Raw genomic sequence first — 24,472 nt, 5'->3', positions numbered from 1 at the left:
GCTAGAAGCGTACGACAAACCTGTGGAACAGTCGCGCGAGGGGAGCACATATTGTCATACCCTCTAGTTTTGTGAAGTCTCTACTCATTGAGACATCTGGATGCCATTTGATGGAGGAACCAATTACTTGACTGATGTCTATCAACTTTTCTATGTTTGGGGCACCAACAGGAAGAGAGTATGTACATTGGTACTTGTCTACTAGGCTTTGTAATTCTTTCTTATATAGACTTTAAATCATCTGATACAGCTTCTTACAAGTAGTTATTCATTGGGTATATCAAGGAATCATGGAAGAAAGCTGACAGTTACATCAGTGATTGGGATGAATTTTGAAAAGATACAACAGGAAACTACTCTCCTACTCACACCAGCGGTGGTGCGCCGCATTGACATCATCTGCTGACCTCTCAAATGGAGGGCCTGCACAATTGATGCTACCACCACCACCACCACCTCCACCTCCACCTCCAGAGTGTTGTTGAAGCCCTAGTGTTAATGTTACACCTGCTGAGCCCCCAAATCTCATCAAAGCCGTGCTGATATCACTACTACAATAGTGTTGCTGCTGCTCTTGAGCATCGAAAGCACCACCATGCGGGTGTTGTATGAAAGGCCATGTGTGTGTCGCTTCCAAGACACTGGCTGCCATTGCTGCCTTGGGTGTCGGCACTTCCATACCGGTTGAGAAGCTCACCTCTTCTTGATGAGCTTGAAATTGCCTTGGTTGGCCGCCTTCATTGATGAAGTCGCCCTGCTTGTAAAAGAACCTGGATGGCTCCACACTTTGCATGGCATTGATGGAACTCATATCTTGTATTGCCATCAAATGATTGTCAAGGTTGGATTGCATGTGTTTTTTGGGTTGATCCATGTGGAATTGATGCGCATCGCTTGTTCCTGTGGTGCCTCGAGCAGCATGGGAAGTGGAAGTGGCTTTTATGAGATTTCCTTGGCCGCCTGCGCGTCGCAACTCTGCTGTCTTCATCTCCTCTTGGTACATTTCCTCAACCATGGGCTTCCACAAACGAACCCGAGCATTGATGAACCAGTTTGAGACCTGAGGCAGGAATGAAGGGTTAAGTTTAAGTTCATGAAGGTTGCAAAACAGTATTACAGCATATTCTAGGACAAATTGGGTGTGGTGTGCATTTGATGTGTGTGTGAAGGTGAGCAATCAAATTTTTCTGCAGAAAATTTTCTTGCATGGGTGTCGATGGTGCATGCAACAGATTGTGCAGACTTACCTGATTCCTGGTGAGTCCGGTCTGTCTCGCCAGAAGAACTTTTTCAGTATCCTTAGGGTAACTACACAAAGGAAGAAAGCAGAAAGGCAATAAGTCATTGAATCTTTTAGTCAGTACCCTGCGCTAATGCACATAAATATGTTTGCAAATACGGCCGATGGTGTCGTCAATGCTCGGGTTCGCTTGTAATCATCATCATAAAGCTCTAGCAAATGTAGAACTTTGGCTTTTAGGTGGGCAAGGCAATTCAATGCTAAATACTTTAACATCACTATGCAATGTAAGGCAAGGTGACAATCTGTACATGCTACTTGACAGGCACATAGACTTACGGGTGCAAGAAGTGATCGAAGAGCCAGGCTCGCAGAAGAGAGACGGAGCGCTCGGGGAGACCTCTCTGTGGCCGCCATGGAGGTTGCGGAAACAGCCCAACTTGCTGAAGAGCGCGCTGGTGGCGCAGCTGCTGATCAAGCAGGCGAAACCTTGTGGCTGCAGCAGCGTTGCCAACTTGATCACATTCGCCGGGCGTCACTCCCTGCACAATGGCTTGGTGGGCTCCTCCATCATGGCCACTGAAGGCCCCCATTGCAAAAGACTCACTGGCAAGAATGGAATCCCTTAAGCATGTAAACCTGTTCTGGATTGCTCTCTCAGCTGCCTCCTTGTACGGTGCTGACCCTTCTAGCATCATCCCTACTCCGGATGTCTCGAGTTCAATCAGAAGCATCTGCATATGCTCCTCATACTTTTTGAACCTTTTCTCAAGCTGTTGAAGGAAAGACAATTATGTTAAGAGAGCTCAAGTCACAATCTAGCTTTCTAGTTTGAAGCATGCAAATTTGGTTCATGCAATCCTTCTTTTGTGGTGGTCTTTCTGGCATGTTAAAACATGCCGCCGTAGAGGAGAAGGGAGAAAGACGTGCAAATTTATAAGATGCAATGTGGTTCATGCAATCCTTCTTTTTTGGTAGTTCTTTTTGGCATGCTAAGACATGCCCTAGAGGAGAATGGAGGAAAGTAAACGAAATTTTTTATTGCCTTAAACAAAACAAGCCCATCAGGAAGTAGGACGAACTTATACACATCTATGTATTAGGTCTCCCCAGTCTCGGAAAAATAAAAAGTATTTCAAAACATCTTAAGTGAGTAAGTGAAGGGTGAGTTTAGGAAATGAAAAGACCTATGAAAGGTGGAAAGTCAGAAGATTTTTTGTGTCCATATGAAGAGGTGGTCAACTTCACATTGCTACATTTGTGTTTCTCTTCTCCTTTATTTTCCCTTTAGCATCTTCTTCTCTTTAAAGTGTCCCTGCACTATGTACTTGCAATATGTAGGTAGTGTTTTCTTTTTTTAAAGCCAGTAGGAATACCTTACATTGGAAACGCATTTACAACTATTGGAAGCTCAACCTAAAATCTAGCTATCTATGCAAATGTGGTTCATGCAACATATCCTTCTTTTTTATGATTCTTTTTGGCATGATAAAACATGAGAAGGAGAAAGGCCTACACATTTTTCTTGTGTAGTTTAGTGAATGGGTCCTTCATTAACACTAGTCCTATCTACTTTTGTGGCTTTTGTAAAAAAATAATTTAACAACTATTTAGATGTCTAAACAAAAAACCCTCAGGGAGATACGCCCAACTCATAGTATGACTTGATATAAAATGTTGAAAAAATAAATCAAGAGTTGAAGTTGTCTTTGCATGCCATCTTTAAGGACTAATTTGGTAAAATGCGTATAATTTTACTATGATTGATCAATGGTAGACCATTTTTTTAAAAAGCAGACTCAGACTTCTTCGATAAATCCATCAATAGGTATGTAATGAGCCTATCAAATTTCTATGTTGCTTACAAAAAGACTAGCAACATTTACTACTTGCCCAGGTTAAGTAGTCAATGATAATTTTACACCAAAAAGATTATTTTTAAAAAAGTAAAACTATCTTTAACTCAAATATGACTCTCAGAGTCTTAGACACATCCTAACAAGATGCTTAAGAAGTTTCATGACATTAGTTGGAACAAAATGAACTGAGGCCAATGCAAACATGGGAGGAACATAAAGCACAAATCTCGCAACCAGCTGCAACTCTAAGAACCAAAGCCTTGGAAGAGACTTATGGATTAACTTTGATAGGCTTCCTGTAATGCCCCTCAAAAAAGAGGAAACTGACCCAGCCAAAGCACTAGATGCAAGGCTCTGGGCGAGCATGGTGACCATAAACATATTAACCTTCCAAGTGAAGTAGCCGTTCGGAGCAGCCACTAAAGGATCTTCAGGTGCAAAGCTCAAGGAAGAAATGGAGGAACTGGCACAAAGAAACAAACAGCTGGAATATTAGAGAGCAAGAATGGAGGAACAACTCAGACTCAATCAATAGGAGAAGAAGAGTTGGGAGGCCAAGAAGAAGAATTGGGCCAAGACCAAAAGGAAGCTGAAGAAACAGCATCAACATAAGTGTCAAATGGACTAGGATGCTTAACGAGGTTCACTTTATAAAAAGTGGTGACTCAATATATGGCCCAATGGCTAATGTAACTAATCTGATTCCCTTCTTGGGCCACAAAAAGAATTGAGCAAGATAAGGTGGAGTCAACATGTCCTCATCCAAATATTGTCCATCATGACCGATTTGGCCCCTCGAAGAGTTAAAAAGACCTTCAGCCAAAGTGGATAGAGGAAATGAACACCTCTAACAAACAAATGCAGAGTCAACACAAGGTCCAAAAAGTTTGGGTTGCAAAAGAAATCTTACAAGCACAATGTTAATATGGAGCCCACCATAAGGTCCAAAAAGTTTGGGCTGCCAAAGAAACTTAAAAAGCATAATGCTAGTATGGAGTCCATAGCATGTAGAGCCAATGACACAAAACATGAATCCTACATAGGTGGCTACAATGCACGATATGAAAATACAAGGCAAATCAATACCTCCTCACAAAGCTATTGTAACAAACACTACGTCTTTGAGCCAAACTAAACCTTATGGCTCTACAAGCCTAAAGTCAATCTTTCTCCACAGAATCATAACAAAGAGCAAAGAGATAGCTATAAAGCATTAGCCAAAATGCCTGGCTATGGATAAAATCATGCTAAGTGTTCTAGAGATGACAAAATTAACTTCTTTTACAAACTCCAATAGCTAATATTAGAATTTCACATACAACAAAGCTTGAACCAACAACAATAATAAAAAGAGAGCCAAACTCATGCAAGCTCCATAGCATGGGCAAAAAAGCCTACAATCCAAATAATCTAAGCTACATTTCTAAAAGTGGATCAAATAAGAGTCAAGGTGGGTAGAAGTTGGCCAAAATGTGTTAACTTTGTAATTCCAAGCTTTATAATAAGTAGTTATTTGTCTTTGCATATGCTTGTGAACGTATATTTTCTTTTATTTTCTTGTGAATTGAATATTTCTAAAAAGCTAAAAGAGTTGGGTTTTTTCTATGTAGCTTATGCTATAAGGACAAGCATAAGAGTCTAAAGATACTCGGACAGAGAGATGCCATAATAACGACCTCCACACCAAAAATCACAATCATTATTTTGCTTGTTCAACATTGATAAGATTGTGTGCATATATAGTCTTGTCATATTCAAGAGTAGCATTAAGATCTCTTATGTTGCACCCATTGACACTTTCACTGGATTCTACAATGTCTAGGAGCATGGAAGAATAGGAATGCTCAAGCTTAGATGGGACTGAAAAATAAAATTCTCAAAAAAGGTATAGAGGAAACATGCCAAGTAGATGAAAGTACAATTAGTAGATTGTGAGGTAAACATCCACTTATTAAAGCATAAAGGAAGTGTGTATGTTATGGTGGATAAGTTAGTGTGCCATTCATGGCATACACATGATTAAAATAGAGTTAGCTTAGGATATTGTTGCAAAAAAATGCAATTAGTTTATCGAGCATAATGTACCTCTGTATATGCATATACAAAAAAGCAAGCTCTTGACACGGAAGGCATATATGTGGCTATTTAGGCACTACACAAGGGCTATGCTTTACACATGAATTGTACGAGGTTCTTCACATAGTTCACTGAAAGATTATAGACCTAGGTGGAAGAAGTTGCTCTCACAAGAGATGCAACAAAAAAACACATCCCAACAACCCTCCCCTATGTGGATTTTGGTTGCATATTGCTCACACAAGATTATCTTCCCCTCAAAACACACTAGGGTGAGGAACACAAGGCATAAGCCTTCCCTTGAACAAAAATAAGTGGAGGCATACACAATTCTTTCCTACACACACACACACACACACACACACACACACATAGGGTAAGGTACACAAGTGTAATGTTCACAGTATGTTATTTTATACCAAGCCAACATTGTTGTCGTTGTCATCGTCAGTATCTTCAATGGTGATCTTGATACTTTTCCTTTATCGTTGAAATGCTCTTTGTATTTGTAACCTGTGAAGAGTTACCTTTGAATTTGCAATACTTTGTAGCATGGTTGTTCTTGCCAAAAATGTGGCAAGGGTGCAAAGGTTTTCATAGCAATATTTTGAAAGATGAATTGTTCTACGTGCATTTTAGGTTTCTTTTGTTGTTGCGGTTGTAGCGATTGGCTGAGACAAGAAAAGCGCCATTTGTCTATGGTCAATGACCTTTAAGCTTCTTTTCGTGCTCTTGAAGAGAGTTTATTACATCTTCAAGTTTAGAGATTGTGAAACCAGTCCATAGCCTTACTAAAGGGCCGTAAACTTTAGCTTTCACCCAATACTAAACCATCTAACTTTCCTTGTACTTTATGACACAAGTATCTTCATAAAAAAGGTTGTAACTAGAACTCACCACTCCAAAACAATTAACGTCTACTTGGTAGCTAGAGTGCTTCCAAGTAGACAAAGGAAATCTATTGCCCCCAAAGGTTGGCGCCTCTTTCAGTGTTTATTTATTCTTATTGCACTTCAAAAAGCCTGTAAACTTGTAAGCTGTCCCACTTTTATCGATTGAAACTCCTCTACTCTTAACCCAATTTTAGTAGCATAACAATGGTAGAAGTCTCCATGGACGAAACCCCAAGTAAACGATGGTTTCCCACACACTTTAGAGCACTTTTATAAACCTAGTGAGAAATAATATCAAGTTGAATTCTTTGTTTTTGGCCTCTTAAAAGCACCAAAACACCTACTCAGTACTTCCCTAGCTTCCTTGAAGCTCCTAGGACCTTTAGGGCATCAAAACTGACCAAAACCTTAAATTCAAAAAAATTTACAGTAAGCTATAATTCTGTGTTTTGCGCTCTGATTTGCACACCGTTTGCTATTGTGGGTAGCTCTCGAGCTCCCGCACCTATTGAGTTACTTTCCCTTTGATTTAGGCCAAATTTCTTGCAAGAAATCTCTCTAAATGCTCATGTTAGCACGTGTATCTACTTTGAATTAGTGATTAGTTGATTCGGTTCCTATGCAAGAGGCTCTTGCCTTGACAATCGTGCATAAAATCCCGACAACTGTACATAACAGATGAATAGCCCTTGAGCTGGGTATCATGAATATGTATTCAAAAGGGGAGAGAAATGCACAGGAGCGGATTCATTGTGCTACATAAGATAAAGGAGAAAGCAAGCTTTCAATTAAAGTTGTGAACCTACACCCACTACTCACACACACACTATAGTCACTTAATGAGCTCCAAAAAAAACACTCTCTTCTCTACTCGATTTTGGGTACCCCAACTGCTGAGGTGTCCTACAAACTGCTCTCAGCATGCCAAGTGCCCACTTTTCCCATTTGGTTTAATTTCCTAGTACCCACCACTTGCAAATAATGGTCCATGTACCATCATTCCTTGTCTACATTCTTTGAGGATCAAAGATAAAATCCATAAAAATACTTTTTATGGATTATGTAGAACCTAGAATAGGCAATGGTTGTAATAACCCTGGTGACCTTTCTTGCAAATTAGGCATGCTTGCACAAAAGGCATTCACACCACGATACCAAGGGCATACAATGGGACATGAAGTTTTACTATAACCTTATGTCGCAATAGCCTAGTGACAAAGATACTAAACCATCTAACTTTCCCTATACTTTATGACAAAAAGTAACCACGAATAAACTTGTAAATGGAATTTACCACTTCAAAACAATTCACGACTTGGTAGCTAGAGTGCTCCCAAGTAGACAGACACCCTCGTTGGCCCCAAAGGTTGGGGCCCCTTTTGGTGTTTCTTTATTCTTAATACACTTAGCAAACCTACAAACTTCTACAAACTGTCCCACTTTTATCTGGCTGAAATTCCCCTGCTCTAGCCTAATTTTGGCAGCATAACAACAATAGAAGTTTCCACGGACAAAGACCCAAGTAAACGGTGGTTTCCCACATACCTTTATAAACTTGACTAGAAATTATGGCACGCTGAATTCTCTATTTTTGGCCTCTAATTTGCACCAAACACGTGCTCATTGATTCCATAGCTTCTTGAAGCTATCGGGACCTTTAGGCATCAAAATTGACCAAACCCTTAAGCTTGCAAAAAATTACCGCATGCTGTAATTCCCAGTTTTGTGCTTCGATTTGCATGCCGTTTACTCCTATGGATAGCTCTCGAGCTCTCTACCTATTGTGTTACTTGCCCTTTGATTTAGGTGAGAGTTCTCGAGAGAAATCACTCTAGATCATACTATTAGCATGTGTACCTATTTAGCTGATTCGGTCTCCGTGCAAGAGGCATTTGAATCAGTGATTAGCTGATTCGGTATATGTACAAGAGGCTCTTGCCTCGACAATCAAGCATAAAATCCCCACAATTGTACATAAAATATAAGTAGCCCTTGAGCTGGGCATCATGTATATGTATTCAAAAGGGGAGAGAGATGCTCGAGAGCGGAATATTATGCTCCATAAGATAAGAGGAGAACGCAAACTTTCCATTAAAGCTGTGAACCTGCATCCTCTCTCTCTCTCTCTCTCTCTCTCTCTCTCTCTCTCACACACACACACACACACACACACACACTGTTGTCACTAAATGAGCTCTAAAAAGATCCCTCTTTCTTCTCTTTTGGACGCTATAACTGCCAAGGTGTCCTGCAGAGTTCTCTTGCACTACCAAGTGTCCATTTTGCTCATTTGGTTGAATTTCCTAGTACCCACCAACTTATGAAGTCGCACGGAGGGGCCTAAATGACTTCAACTGAGCCTAGAAACTTTTAATAATCAGATTTCAGTCCCGGTCTACCCAACCATCTTGTGATTGCTTGGCCTTAGCTGAAACCCTCGGGCATCACATTGGACATGAAATGCCTGGGCATTTGTAATTTCAAAAAGAGGGTCCCAAAAATTAAATAGAAATCAAGCAAAGGAAACCAACAAACAAGGTTAGTGTTTGTCACAGTCTCATGATACATTGGGTCTTTCCCTTTAAGCACTGTGACCATTTTCCCAAAATTTGTATCAAACACATCTTTGAGAATGACAACAATTTGGCCTTCATTATCTATAGGGCATTTTACGTAAGTTAACTATGTGCATTATACTTTTGAGCCTATTGACGAGAGATACCGCATCTTCTCCGGGTTCCATCAACAATCCGTAAAATTGTTTTGAATGCTTGGCAATATCGTTAAATTTTTGTTCTAAGGCGATCCATGCCTCGTGTGTAGTTTTGCAATCATCAAGATAATGAAAAAATTTTCATCAAGTGATGTGAGCAAAATGTCAAGAGCTTGCTCATCTTTAGCTACAAATTGTGTTATGCTTTGCAAGGTTTCTACTCTTATCATCCTTAGCTAGTGGCTTAACGATAGACCATAACTACTTTCACATTAAGTAGCCCTTGGTTTTTGCTTTTCACGTGTGAAAGCCTTGACCATTGAACTTATAGATATTCTTATTCTCCCCCATGATGATGCACTTCGGTAATGTGTGAGAAAGGTCTTACTGGTGCTGGCAATGTCTAGTCTTCAAGGTACATAGAATAAATTTTAAGAGAGGATAATGGCATACATCACTGATCCATGTGTGATGCTTAAAGTAATATGTTTAGTTGCTCTTCAAAATTTAGCCTCTCTTTATTCTTCAATTTATCCAAAGGTTGCCTGATGTGAGTAGCCCTTGTGCAATATTTTGATCACTTGGCTTTGAAAGAAAAAATTGGCTTTGAAGTTTCTGAGTTAAGTGTTTGAATGTTTGAAGGTTTGGTTGGAAATAGGGCTTATGGAGGGTACTTGAACTTGGGATTCTTAACGCCATCTTGAGGCACTGGTAGGAAGGGTCACCAAGTGATGAAGCTTATGGGCTTTTTGTCTTCAAGTTGATAGTGTAGGAATGGCCACCAGGCACATGCTTGAATTTTTGTTACTGTTACTATTATTGTTACTGTTATTGACAATGACAGTCCTATCATGTCCTACGGAGCAAGTACCTATTCCATGATAGTTACAAAAGATTGGTATATGCTATCACCTAGGGTAGAACCATCCCATCATATGCCTAGGATGTCCAAAATAAGTGTCCTAAAACCTCAGGCCCACCAATACCTGCTTTGTAAAGACTTGACAAGGGGAAAAAATGGATTGTTTGCACTAAGGGTGAGCTGGTTAGGGGTTATCTTGAGAAGATTTAAGTGGGATTTAAACATTCCAAAACACCTACTACCTGGGTTTCCGATCTAGCTTAGAATACGCTACACATGCAAAAAACAAGAAAACTTGCAGCACCCATGAGAACGGGGTTGACAACACACCACGAGATGCATCCCATACATAAATCCATACCTGAGTTTGTCTTTAGATCCTTAATGAGTGTTTATTTGGCTCATGTAGAGTCATCCTAGCCACTACACACATCTTCTTTGATATATCATAACTGGGATTTTAACCCAAAAGATTGAATCAATGGAGGAAACAACAATACAATACTGAATGGACATGAGGACTAGCAAACCAACAATAGACAAAATGAGACAAACTTGGTTTGTGTGTCCAAGATTGGGGATACCAAACACCAACAAGAACTCGTTTGACCATGCAAAAGAGATAAGATTGGTTGATTTTCAAAATGGGTAAAAAGGTACAATGGCTTAAGAGATCCTGATGATTATGATCACCTGGCAAGATTCTATCAAGTACTTAGGTTGGAAAGATTCTATGATTTTCACACACAATATGAGGGATTTGGAATGACACTAGAGGGCAAGGCCATAACATGGTTCCAAAATCTAGAATCTGAGAGTATTCATGATCTTTAGACTCTAGCACAAAGTTTTGTTGCTTCATTTCCTAAAATGGAAATCAAACACAATACATTGGTATGTGCTAGCACCTACTGTAGAACCAGCCCACCATGTGCCTATAAAAAGGATTCCAATCTACTTGGTTGCAATTGGGTGTCAACCTCAACAATGAAGAGAGGGTGGTCGTAATTGTGGAGCCCATCTACTTGGTTGCAACTGGCCTCACCCACAACACCAAGTAGAGGGTTGTCATAATTGTGGATCCCATTATCAATGGAAGAATGAGTGTATAGAGCGGAGTCAAAACTTGGTACCTAATACTATATATTGTCCTGATTACATTAAGAAAGGGCATCACTTTTCAAAGGACTATTCAAGAAACCCAAACAACCATAACAAACCAACATTAAATGTGGTAGAATCAATTCCATCAACCTTATTTAAGGGTGAACCAATAGTGTATGTAAATGTTGTGACGAGATTTCAAACAAAGCTTCAAAAAAAAAAAAAAAACAATATTGAGGATAGTGAGAAAAGTAAGAAGTCATCACAAGCTACAAAAAGAGAAAGAAGACAGAAACTAGCTAAGAAGTGGAAACGAAAGGCACAAATTAAAGAAAAGGATAATGAATGTCTGTAACAAGGACGAGAAAAACTACAAGAAGGAAATAACCAAAACATTTGGGTGAGAGTGTCAAGTCTTCAAGCGAAAAGCCAAAAGACAAAGGTATGAGAAAGGGAAACGACAACTTTAGGCTCAAGTGGAGGCTTTAGCCCAAGAGATTGTGGAAAGAATAAACAAATTGGAGTTTAACCAAATAGTGGAATCATTAGCCAAGTCAATGGGATCTGTCTTAGTCTATGAATCGATAAATGCTACTCTAGACATAGAAACACGGGGCTCAAGGATGTGGCCATTTTTGGCAGAATAGAATTGTGGGATGAGACGGCAGAGACTACACTCAAATGGACGCAGAGGGGACGTGTCCCGAGACGCGGGTCCCCAATGACATATGCGGACGGGAGGCAACCGGGGACCCTACACCTTTCCTCTAGGCTCTTCAGACTTGAGTCTTGAGTCTTGAGCCATAATTTATACTTTCAACATTGTCCCGTATTTGCTAATGTTGCCCACTAGACTCTATTTATCCACTGTTCACTTATACATCATCATTATTTTCCCTTTGAGTATGATGATTGATCATCGTGTCAATGTGTGCGGTACACACTCGCCGTGTTCTTACCGCATGTCATCTTTTGGTGTTTATGAGTGCAAAACCCACTTTTTCTTTGCAATCTTGTGCTCTTAGTGTTAGTATAGAAAAATTGTTTTTAAACACGCACCCCTTGGCCCGTCCTGCGTCCCTTGTTTTGCCATGTCCTCGTCCCGGGGATCTGTCACGTCCCCGAGACCCGTCCCTGTTCCCATGTGACCATGATACCAAGCGGGCTTACACCTAGGACAAAACATGGAAAACCAATGGAAAAACTATCCACATCCTAAGCTTGAAGCAACAAAACTTGAAGCTTATGAGAGATTGGTCAAAATAACACGAGCTTTTGGAAGCCCAAAACAAGAACCAATAAAGCTTGATGAAACAAAACCAAAGGAGACTATTAGTAATAAAAACCTATCTAAGCAAAAACAAACCATTTCAAAATATAAAAACCGTCCAAAAGTGCTAGACTCTAAACATAGGCTAGAAGGAATCACGTCTGCTGATGAACATTGGCCCACATAGCTATGAGAAATGGTAAGGGATAGAAACAATGTGAATTCGGAGAAGTATTCAGCTCCTTTTGAAGAATTATGCTTAGACCATCCGCCATTGGAAGTAGATATGCAATCATTGTATGGGGATTGGGGGTCAGAACCCTCTGAGCGGCTTCAAAGGTAACTCAGAACATTACCTTCATATTTTAGGAGAGCACGAAGAAAAGTCAATGGTTGGCAAGACCACAAAATTGCACAAATTGCACAAAATGAAAAAGCAATTGGATGTGGACAATTTGCATTCTATTTGTCTACACCCATTAAATGTACGATCGCAATGGGAAACCATATCTGTGGACAAATCTACAAAAGAGTCTTCAGAATGAGAATCAAAAGGCTGACAAAGGAACATGTTCCACAATTAAAATAGGAGAACTAAGATGGGAAACAATTAAATATGTTCCTGTGAACAAAGTGGGAGAATACTATGAAGGAGGCAAAGGAAATACCACTCTACATGTTGAATATGCCAAAGTCAAATCTTTTGCCATATTGGACAATGGAGGAGCAGGAATAGCTATTGCTACCAAAAAAGTTGGAGACGCTTACAAAAAACCACCAATCAAGACAACTCGCATAAAACTACAACTTGCAAATAGACATGTTGAAAGACCTCTAGGATTGTTTGAGAGAGTAATTGTCACCTCTTGTGGGATTCACTATGAACGTACTTTTTCCATCGTAGATTTTGGAGCCAAATCAAACTACAAAATCATATTGAGGAAACCGTTCATGAGATAAATCCAGATGATTTAAGATTGGGGCTACAATGCCATATATCTTAGACAACTTGGAACAATAGCGAGAGTGAGTTAAGTGTACCACTGCTATAAAGATATAAACAGGACCGCGATAGAAGATTTGAATTCTGAGTCTTTAGCCTCTAGTAATAGCAAACTACCTCATGGATTGAAGACAATACACCCATTGCAACCTCAGAATAGAATAGCCTATAAAAGGAAGATTATATTCTAGAGAGGGATGTGACATATGATGCATATGAACTCGAACTCTTTCCAGAACACTTATTTGAGCCATTTGGATGGATGTATATTCTTATCACCATGGATGTATGTGTCAATGAATCTCACCAAACAACCAAATTTTAAGACGAAGAAGGAAATAAAGTCATACCCAATCAAATGAATTCTCTTGTAAACACGATTGAAACTTAAGTAGAGAAGGAAAGATTACAAGCAAAATGGTTGAGCAGGAATGGAGAGGGTTTTTTTTACAAAAACAATATTTCATACGGCCTACAATGGCAATGACTTTGAATGGACCTTCATCACTTTGGTAAAATATCATAAGGATCAAGACTCAGATGATGAACCAGACATGAAGCTATACATTCAAGTAGGCTTGGGACATGGTAAGCTCAACTTTGACACTTATGTTGATGGAAGAAGTACTTTGAACATCATTAACTTTGAAACATGGGAAACTTTGGGAAAACAAACTGCCAAACCAAAGAAAAGAAAATGTCAAGCCTTTTCTGGAGAAAGTACTCGTATACTTGGATCAATAGTGCTCAAGATCAACGTTAATGATTGTAGTGCATTCCACAAGCTTAATGTGTTGCCTATAGGAAAACTAGTAGATCATATTTTTCTTGGAAGACCATGGATGAGAAAGCGCAATGCACATGTGTATTGGGCTAGAAAAGGAATACATTTCAAGCAAGCTCGTGAAGCTCTTTTCATTCTATTCATCGACAAGAATACAAGGGGAGTACAAATAAAGTCAAGAGTTTGCAAAACATCAGCAAAATGAATGATATTTAGCTTGTAAAGCTCTTCCATTCTATTCAGTGACAAGAATACAAGGGGAGTACAAATAAAGTCAAGGGATTCAAAAGAGGAGCAAAATGAATGATATTTAGCTTGTGAAGCTCTTTCATTCTATTCAGTGACAAGAATACAAGGGGAGTACAAATAAAGTCAAGGGATTCCAAAAGAGGAGTAAAATGGATGATATTTAGCTTGTAAAGCGCTTTTTATTCTAGTCATCGACAAGAATATAAGAGGAGTACAAATAAATTCAAAGGATTCCAAAACAGGAGCAAAATGGATGATATTTAGCTTGAGGATCACGGAAGTAGGATCACCAAAAGCTACCCTCTATATAAACCCATTGGTAGGATTCACTTTGACCTTGTTTTTGGTTGGTAGAACTTGGAATAACAAAATCATCTATGAGGTTGAGATTGAACATGAATATACATTAGGAAGAGGATGGGGTCTAGGAGGGCCTCTTTATTTGCCATGAGATTATGGTGGTGATTAACATTTGGACGAATAGATACATGGCATGTGTGCAAGAATGGTGGGTGTGTAAGAGAGGTGTAAAGGTGGTCAAAGGATGCACTTTCCCCCCAAAAAAGAGGGAGGATAAATTTATGATTTTTGTCCTTCCATAACTCCTACATATGATCTCCCATTTGAGCGGAGATTATAGATCTGGAATTTTCACGCGGAGCTCTTTCCATAGATATGTTACATGATATACTTTTTCCCGCTAGATTTTAAATTTCATTTTGAGAGGGAAATTTGAACTCAAATAAACTAGCCATTTTACCTGTTTGAATGCACAAGTTGTCCTTTGATTGGTTTCTTAATACTAAAGGTTTGACTCCCTTAAATTGCCAAATAAAGAGGCCCTCCTAGACTACATTCTCTTCCTAATGTCAAGATCTTATGTGGAAGCCCTCTTTCACATCAAGTTGTGGTGGCTTGAAATGAAGTTCGAGAGTGCATAGGGGATGAGGGATACATCTACAAGATAGTTCCAATCGATGAACCTAAACAACCCTCTAGGAAGTGGGTAGCTATACCCTACATCATCACTCAACAACCCCTTCAAAAAGAGTTACTTGCAATTTAGGAACAAAGAAAAAAAGAGAGGCGATCGCAAAGGGATCTTGTATATTTGTAGAGATTGCAATAACTTGAACATATGCATCCTATTCAAGACTACCTAGTGGTACCTTCCATGACTCAAAGCAACGGAGAATCAAGTGACATCCTGTAACCATTACAAACTCAACACCCTCATCAACATAGTGACTCCAAAACCTCAAGGAGAAGGAAAAATCAACGTTGCAACAACTCGGGTCAAGGTTGGTGGTCAACAACTTCATTAGGCAATTATGAGATCTTCATTGCCAAGGATCACAAGTACGAGAGAAGATCCTTTCAGTTCTTACAAAAAATCTCATAGACCAAAAGGCTATAGCCAACATGACTTGAAGGTTTCCATAGTAAGAAAAAATTCATCTAAGCAGATCGTGGATACCCATATCAGTCATCCTCAAATGCCAAATGAACTCTATTTAGGACAGGACAACTTACCTTGGAGGAGAAGTTTTCAGATGAGGTACAACTTACCTTTGATAAGGACTTGGAAAGTGGCGAAGATGTAACTCTTGATGACCAAGTAAACATTTATGAAAAATTCTTTCCACGAAGGGAAGAAATTGATTCAACACCTTCACTTGTAGTTTCAGCATTATTAGAGATCCCTATGGAGACAAGAACTTCTATACACATTGCCTGCACCAAAGCTAGAATGGTGGAAACAAGATAACTAAGACTCCTCTACACAGTCTATGATAATTTCACAAGTTCCTAGAAAAAATAAAATCTATCAACCAAAGTACCCCTCATTCAAAGAATTAGAGAAGAAAAAGAGGAACCAAGTGCTGGTTCCCTTGGTTGATATTCAAGTTGTAGATCCAGCTTGCATATTAGGAAGTCAACCACATCATGAAGATAGACCCACATGATGGATCATGACAAGGAAATCATTGCAAGCATAAGGATACTTCTAGGAAAATGCAAACATGTGGGTTTTCTCAAAAGCAACAAAGGGATACACCCTATCATCTGGTCAAACACCTCAAGGATCTATCACAAACGAAACAACCAAAAGGAAGAAACAAAAAGCAAATGTGAAGTCCAAGAAGAATGCTACTATGCACCATCACCAACCACAAAAGGATAAGTAGATTTGGATCCAAAGTCTGATGTGGTCTGCAACAAAGATGGAAATGCATCTTTTAGTTTGGGATATCAAAAATGAATGTAATGTTGTCCAAAGACAACAATGGATGGTGACAATGAAGCTACTTCAAGCACAAGGATTTTATGAGTGTAACCCTCAAATATGGTTACCTAAAGTAGTATCCCAACCCGGAACCACTAAGAACAATCATGTAGCACAATGCTTCACCCACATACAGCCAACCACGAACAAGGGTGACACAACCTCCAGGTGGATCCTTTGTCCTCTACTACAAAAGCAAGGCTTTTACAAAAGCATACCAAAGCATAAAGTTCATCAAGCAATGGTACAACAAGATACTTACAAAACAAGGTCACACAAGAACCTAGAACAAAGTGGAACCCCAGACCGCTATTAGAAACTTAATCAAAGAGAAACAACCCTCATTTACAACCTCTTCTTAAGAGATGAACAAAAGATACACGAAGGAGAAATCCTTAAAGAGCTTAAACAGTTATTAAAAGGCCCCACCAATCCTTGTTGCAACCTCAGAACAACCTTTTAAAGATTTCATATCAAAGCTGCTACCAAGGGGAAATTTTCAACTTTCAAATTTACTAGGAGATTTCATGTATGTGTTTTATATACCATAGGGATGTGTGGGACAAGTACTAGAGAAATCAGGCAAGATTGTTCAATATCGTGATATTGGTCTAATCCTGAAAATTGGGGGATTTTCATTGCTAGTGGATCCACAAGGACTTCACATCAGTGCATAGCAATTTTTACCAAGTTTGAATCACACAATCACCCTAAAGTCCCAGAAGTTCAACTTTAGAGCTTCAAAGCCGATTTTGGACGAAACTTCTCATTAAGAGGTCCAAACATATCAAGAATTGCATATATATCCAGTTCCCATCGCCAAAAGATCACGCTACAAACCGTTCAAGAAGGGGGAAATTTTTCATCATCAGAGTGTTGAAAGATATATCATCACACATCACCAGATAAGCCATTTTCAAGTCTATCATCCTAGGATGGAGCCCTACACCAACTTTTCATGCTCCAAATCACCTACAACTTTATGTACATCATCAAAGGCATATATATCCAATTCCCATTGCCAAAAGATCATGCTACAAACTGTTCAAGAAGGGGGAAATTTTTCATCACCAGAGTGTTGGAAGGTATATCATCACAGATCACCAGATAAGCCATTTTCAAAGTCTATCATCCTAGGATGGAGCCCTACACTAGCTTTTCATGCTCCAAATCACCTAGGACTTTATGTACATCATCAAAGGCATATGGATAATTGACTTATGTGGAACAAGGTTCAATGTTGCGACACTACTCTACTGTGTCAATTTTCACTTTTTACTAGTTTTGTATATTTCCCTATGCCTGTAGACGTGTTTTGCATCACTATGTTGAGTTTGAAGTTGAAAAGAAGCACTAACTTTTAAATTCTAGATTTTCGGAGTGTAATCATTACTAAAACAACCAGCAAGTACACCCAAAAAAGACATCAATCAAGGAACGTCTGTCTAAGAGGCCTTGCACTATATTGATTGCAAACCCCTTTTGAAGCTTCCTCATCAAAGACAATGAGCCCAAAGAGCAGCCTAAATCTGGTCATGTCATGGGACAACATGAGCTAGAAAGGGGGAAATGTTTGCTAACACATAACACTAGGAGAGAGACCATATACGACCAAAGTGAGATTCACAATTTTAATTATTTTTTTATGGTTGCAGAAGTGAGCCTTTATTGAGTAGAATGGGACCGATGGATTCTAGCTTGTGTCTGAATTACCTAAGGCAATTAGTTTACCAGTTTTAATGAGCCATACTGGCAAGAGGATCAAATTATGACCATTGGGAAAGGATTGAACGTGAGTTTTGGATAAATGAAGTGAGCGCAAAAATGTTCTAAGTACTCTATCTACCCTCTTCCTTCGTGCTTGTATCACCCTTGTGTGAAGGAATCCACGAATGGAATTGCGATCACAAGTGAAAGTTCTTCGATTCAATGTAATTCTCTTGCAAAGTTTTGTGTTTTTGGCATGGCCATCTTCTTCTTGTTTTTGCTCGTTTAGCTTGATTTATGCGTCTATCTGAATTTACGAGCATCAGAGAGGATAGAGCTCCCATAGACAAAGCTATTGAGCTTGTTAAAAATAAGCCGGTAAAAATAAGTGTGATATTGTTTGAGTGTCAGATCAAAGATTTGAAATCATAGAGAGGTTTTATTTGGTCTTGTCTACTATCCTAGCAAGTATGGTTCCGTTTGAGACACTTTAGCTTAGTGAAACATGCATGTGTGTTTGCGGTTGGAAGACTAGCTTTTGGCAACTGACATTCAATAGAGATTGACAATCGAGAGTAGTAGGTTTTGATTGGGTTTTTTGAGGAATTGAGAACCTCTCGTAACCTCCATGCACTAGTCGGATCAGCTACATCCCACAAATTGACATATTATGTGTGTATGGTTCTCGCTGTGCTATATGGCTTGGCACCCGATCACAAAGCCAATTCCTCTATGATGAGCACAAGGGATCATCATGATTAACAAATCATGTGCATGGTGTTCATTATTGCTACATGAGTCAAAAGACAGGAAATAAAATCATCTACCATCGTTTGGTTCCATCCTAATGTTGGTGTCTATAGGGCCAAGCATCAACTTTGATCTCTAAGGCACAAGCAAGCCTTTACCACGCAAGCTTTGTACTCTTGCACATGTGTGAAACACATGTGGCGTACATGCTCATACGGTACGGATAACACACCAAGGGCACCTACATCAAAATCTATACAACATCCAGCACAACTTTTGTACTTCCCAACATATGTCTTGAGTTAGTCCTTCACATGAAGAAATGAGGAAAGGGACACCTTTAATGAGATGTTGACTGTATTCAAAGATGAATCCTAGACTTGCACAAAATTTGGTCTACTCACATGCCTCCACATACAACTTTCCATGTGTTTCATATGCACCTACACAACAAAGGCATGGAACATTTAGAACACTTGAACCGTGCCCTTAACTAAGGAGAATATTTGCATGCCCTAAAGAATCATGAAAGGCGTATTGTTGCATAGTTCTTGATAGCTATGATATACAACACATGGGACATATGTGTGCCATAGCCATTTAGCACATACCTTACTGCACAATTGACAAATCATGTGCTATACAACACAAATCTTGATTCTCACTTCACATGTGTGCGCTACATAGCACAAACCCCCGCATACCATTCGATAAAAAATTTATTTTCTCTCTCTTTGAGTTTTAGAACGAGGCAAGTAGACAACCGCCTTTTAGGTTTTTGGGCGCTGGCGTTGTAGATGCAATGGCGGTGTCAAAGTTTCACATCTTGCCATCAATTGACAGTTTTACGAAATTTTTTCATTTTATTCATGACAAAAACAATATTAAATAAGCGACACCTACCTCATGAAAAAGACACTTGCATTGAATGAAAAGATGACCATTTTTACGAGAAGTTAGGTTTAATTTTCAAGATGTCTAGTTGTCCTTTTGAACATACTCAATAAGTGCAAATTCATTTCAAGAAAATCTCCTAGAGAGGGAAATAGAATTTCTTACAAGGCACTCTAAAAGATCTCCGAAATGTCCTAATGATCTTCATTATACTTCTTCATTACTTAAAGAGTATTGGAGATTACTAATTCAAATGTCTATAACATCCCAAGGTTTGTTTAAAATTTTGAATAATTATGTCAGACATAATTCTTGTAATTAGCAAAGTCTCTCTTGCAACTATTTTTTGCACAAGAGTGAGTACATTATGTTTTTGAGAACTAAAACTCAATAAAATTTATTTTGATAGATTTGATGTTGGTCTTGTTTCTTTTGGCTAAATACTAGACCAAAAAGTTCTCAACCATGGAGAAATTTATTTCCGTGGTATTTTCTACTTTCCATTGGATTTAATATCCAAATCTATATTTTCTTGAGAATGCTGTTAAACTTGTTATTTTATTTGAATTGAGTATTCTATTGTCCTTTACACGTACTCAATTTAAAAGATGCATAGAAAGCAACAAATGGATAGAGATGTTGAAAAGATTCAATGTTTCAAAAGTTTAAATGGAAACAATATTTCAAAAAATGTGCTATCTTTTTCCAAAATTTTATGACCCATAGAGTCTAACCAAATACTTCCCAAATTTCTGAAAAAAAAGATGAACTAGTACCTTCCAAAATGTGTAGTTTACATATAGACTTAAACAAAGCATGTCTTGAGCTCATTTACGTTTGCATGTGCAAATCCTTATTTTTAGAATAAAACAGGATAAAGAATGGGGTTATGGATTTAAACTTGAAAACCAAGGGTAGTATTTAGAATTTCTTACTAATAAAAACCAAATGCTACTAGAAATTCTTCAATTGGGCCCTAGTCCTCCTTGTGAGGCTCTTATTCACAAAAAATGGTGTTTTCTACTTCTTGTGCATCCATGTGAAGAAAATTTGGAAAGACACATATGACCACACATGGGGAAATGATTAAACGTATTATAAAATATTTATCGCAATTTCCTCTCCATGTTACCTTCTCTAGTTCTTAAGTCTCTTTTAAATTTTTGTGATCACAAGAACTAAGTGCCAACTCAAGCGAGAAAGTTTTTGTGTTTAGATTGAAATCATGTAATTTCTATGTGTATATTAAGTCATGAACAAAGCTATCATAGAGAACAAAAAAGATGTAATCCGTATAGACACTACATTGCATATAGATCAAAGTAAATTAAACACATAAACAATTGGCTTATATGTGGTTCTAGATCACGAGGTAAAGTTTTTGAAATTTTCCAGCCTTCTATCAACATTTTCATGATTTTGCTCAATGAACACACTAATGACATATTTAAGGGATAGAATGTCACTCATTACTATTAAGCCATTGGAGCTATCAATGTGTTAATATCCTCCCAACCATTCTGCTGTTATAGGGCTCCTAGAAACTATCTAAGGAGATTCCTTTCCTCAACACTAAATATAGCATGGCCTTATCTCTGGGCCTAGGGACCATGTCCGACCCTAGAGATAGAGCTACCCTAGTTCTGATATTTCTCTCTCACTGAATATATTCTTCTAAAATCACCAATGTTTTCCTAATAAACCAACATTTGGTATACTGAGAAAATCTTACTGCTCCTACTACTGAAGCAATTCCACTTGAACACATTGAATACTAGTGCATATTAGCCAAGTGAATAATCAGTGATTGATCTTGCCTGTGACACAAAAAAAATTTGTTGCCATGTGTTTAAGTCCATGGTATATTTACTCTCCACATGCAAAGTAGATCCCAAAATTGGTGTTGCTATCTAAAAAAGAAGGAGAGCTTGGCTTGGAGTGTCTTCATTGAACTAAAGAGATCCTACAAAATTTCTAACTCCAGAACTCATTGGGTTGATATCTTAACTCGTAAAGAATCAATGCCCAACTTGTTGTACAATACTTTGTATTTGAGAAAGCAAGATGTGACCCTTCATATGATCAAACTAACCCAGATTAGACACTCTTGGTGTAAAAATATTATTGTAAACAATGCAAGTTGACAAAAAACATCTAGTTCAAAAAGCACAAATAAGTAGAATCTATTTAATTTGTGAATGGGAACAATTAGGATCAATGGGTCTTAATATGTTTAAAACATGGAAGGCATCACATAACTATGAAGACTTGGGTTGATGAACTGTACTCTTGTCATAATCTTACTCTTCTCATAATCTTGCTACGTGCCCTTGTGCATATGGAAATTTTTCTTTCTATTTAAATCTTATTAACAACGGAGAAAAATTCTCTCTCAACATGAATAGAAAATAGAGAACCCCTAAAGCCCTTGGCCCTCTAATAGACTCTATCTCTGAGACCAATAGTGTCTATTAATGATGATGATTAGGGTCCAAGTGAAAATATCTCTCATCTGCATTGTAGACCAAAGATTATACAATTACATGTTCGAGTGTAGCCTTTAAAAATGAATAATTGTAGCCTTTAATTTGGGATAGAGCCCATGAAAAAATTCTCAAACCTTGTGGAACTCATCCAATTCATCCAACTTAAAGATAATCTCTCTATACTTGGATATAAAAAACTAGTAAGAAAAGAGTTATGCATGTAACAATTGTCCCACGCCTTCCAATTATTTGCCACCTCAATATTGGGTAAAAGTTCCTTGTTCCAATTTTAAATTATGTTATGTCTTGGGTTTTGGCATCAGCGATAGAGACATCCACCACTTCTATGACTTGACTTCTAGGGCTTGATTGGTCTTTGAAGACCCAGAAACATCTCGTGTAGCTCAAAGATGATGTACATCCGTCCACTTATGAAGAAAAGTAATGACATCCTTATTACATTCTTCGTCTTTGCCTTTATATACTAGTGGCTTAAGATCTTTGTTTTCGGAGAAAAAAAATCCTTCTATTAGTTAATGAAACTGCCCATGGGGCTACAACCACCTGTACAAGAGAGGGCTACAACAATCATGATGGGGAGACTCTCCCAATGAAAAAACAGCATATGCACAATGAGGCTAAATCAAGAAATGGGAGTAGGAAAAAGCCACACAGGTGGCCGGTAGTGCCATCTGAGTACACCCTAGACCGTGGTGAAAAAAGGCCCAGGACGCCAGAGTCGAAGGAATGCCTCTCTACGCTCCCTCATGTGGTCAGAGCTGCCTTGAAGTCTCTCGAGCTGTCCTCTGAGAGTATGGATCAGCTCTAGCCAAAGATCCCGAATAGTCTCTGCTGGTGGTATAGGGCGAGCCTCGAAGATGCGGAAGCAGCGTGCCCGCCAGATGAACCAGAGTGTTAGGCCACTAATGAGCTCCCAACACATCTCTCTCTCACTGCACCACTCTTGTAGAGTAAGCTCTTTGGCAGGCTAGTCGAGTGTGTCTGAGAAGCATATTGACATATTTAATGTGGAGAAAGCCATGATCATTATGAAAATCATTCATCTCCACACACATCGAACATAGCCGCATCCAGTCCTGAAAACTAAGGAGGATTCTCAAAATACGATCAATGGTCATTTACGTGTGGATGATTTAAGGACATATATGATAATTAAAAACAAGTTTTTTGAAGAAAAATCAACAATTTCATGAAACTAGATTGCCTTGTTGCAATCCTTTTATCCACGAGCACAACAACCATGAGTTGTAAATTCATTGACACACACCTTGCCACCCATCTTCCTTTCCAAGCTCTAATAAAACCAAGATTTCTCAATGTTTTTTTTATAAAATCACCCTAACCTTGCTCAAAATATATAATCTTTTAAATGCTTTCAAAGTGTGGCAATCACACTTATTATAAGCTCAAAAGCTCAAAAAAAACTCAAATCCTAAGTTATTGGTCACCCTTAATATAAACTGCACGACGACAATAGAAATGGCTTCAAACGACAAAGCCATGGAGGGGAAGATGGGCTCACGATCGCTTGTAGGGGCCAAATCGACACTCAATGAAGAAATGACATTACTTCAACAAGTCATGGTGCCCTTTGTTGGTGCCACTCACACTTGGAACTATCAATTTCACTAATACACTCTCCTCCCCTGAAGTAGACTCTTTGACAGTAGCTTTTTGTGCGTAGAAGAGGAGCACCAATTCTATATTTAGCATGGTGGCATTCCATGCACAGATGGACTTCACAAGATTGTTGCTTTGATACCATTATAAATCCATTAGAGCTATGGATGTTCTAATCTCCTCCCAATCATCTCCTCTTATAGGCACCTAGTTGCTTTTTTAAGAGACCCCTTTACTTAACATTGAACATAGCTTGGCTTTATCTCTGCACCTAGGGACCATGTCCTACCCTAGGGATAGAGCTACCCTAGTCATGATACTTACAAACTTAGAAGATGATGCAAATATCAAAAGCATAAAATTTTTTCACACTAGCAGAACTACGAATATTATTATGAAGCAATAAAACCACTCAAAAAATAATAATCTTCACAATTGGATAGTTACAATACCTTGAGATTGTGTGTCACGATTGCGACTAAGTTACATCACGTACACTTGCTCATGGATGCAGATACGCAAAGTGCCATGCCAAGGAGGACCCCTTTGCTTGGATGGTCACAACCCTTCGCTCAAGAAACATGCCTCTTCACCAAAAGCCACATTCCTTCGACGACTGGTCACACCCCTTCGCTTTACAGGTGCGACTCTTTG

General features: G+C 38.7%; 1 protein-coding gene across 2 annotated transcripts in view; it reads right to left on the bottom strand.

Moving 5' to 3' along the window:
* Window positions 1–202: 202 nt before the first annotated feature.
* Window positions 203–24,472, bottom strand: part of LOC147426633 (uncharacterized) — a 101,518-nt gene continuing 77,248 nt past the window's right edge. For both annotated transcript variants that reach the window (XM_086498130.1, XM_086498131.1), the window contains exons 5-7: window positions 1,580–2,013; window positions 1,248–1,308; window positions 203–1,060 (exon numbers count right to left, since the gene is read on the bottom strand). In XM_086498130.1, the coding sequence (XP_086354256.1) occupies window positions 362–1,060; window positions 1,248–1,308; window positions 1,580–2,013 (1,194 nt within the window). In that variant the 3' untranslated portion in view covers window positions 203–361. The remainder of the gene's footprint in view (window positions 1,061–1,247; window positions 1,309–1,579; window positions 2,014–24,472) is intronic.

The sequence above is a fragment of the Adiantum capillus-veneris genome, chromosome 24 (assembly GCF_014529385.1).
Source record: "Adiantum capillus-veneris isolate H3 chromosome 24, ASM1452938v2, whole genome shotgun sequence".
In the NCBI taxonomy this organism is placed as follows: domain Eukaryota; kingdom Viridiplantae; phylum Streptophyta; class Polypodiopsida; order Polypodiales; family Pteridaceae; genus Adiantum; species Adiantum capillus-veneris.
This window is presented reverse-complemented; position numbering and strand designations above follow the sequence as displayed.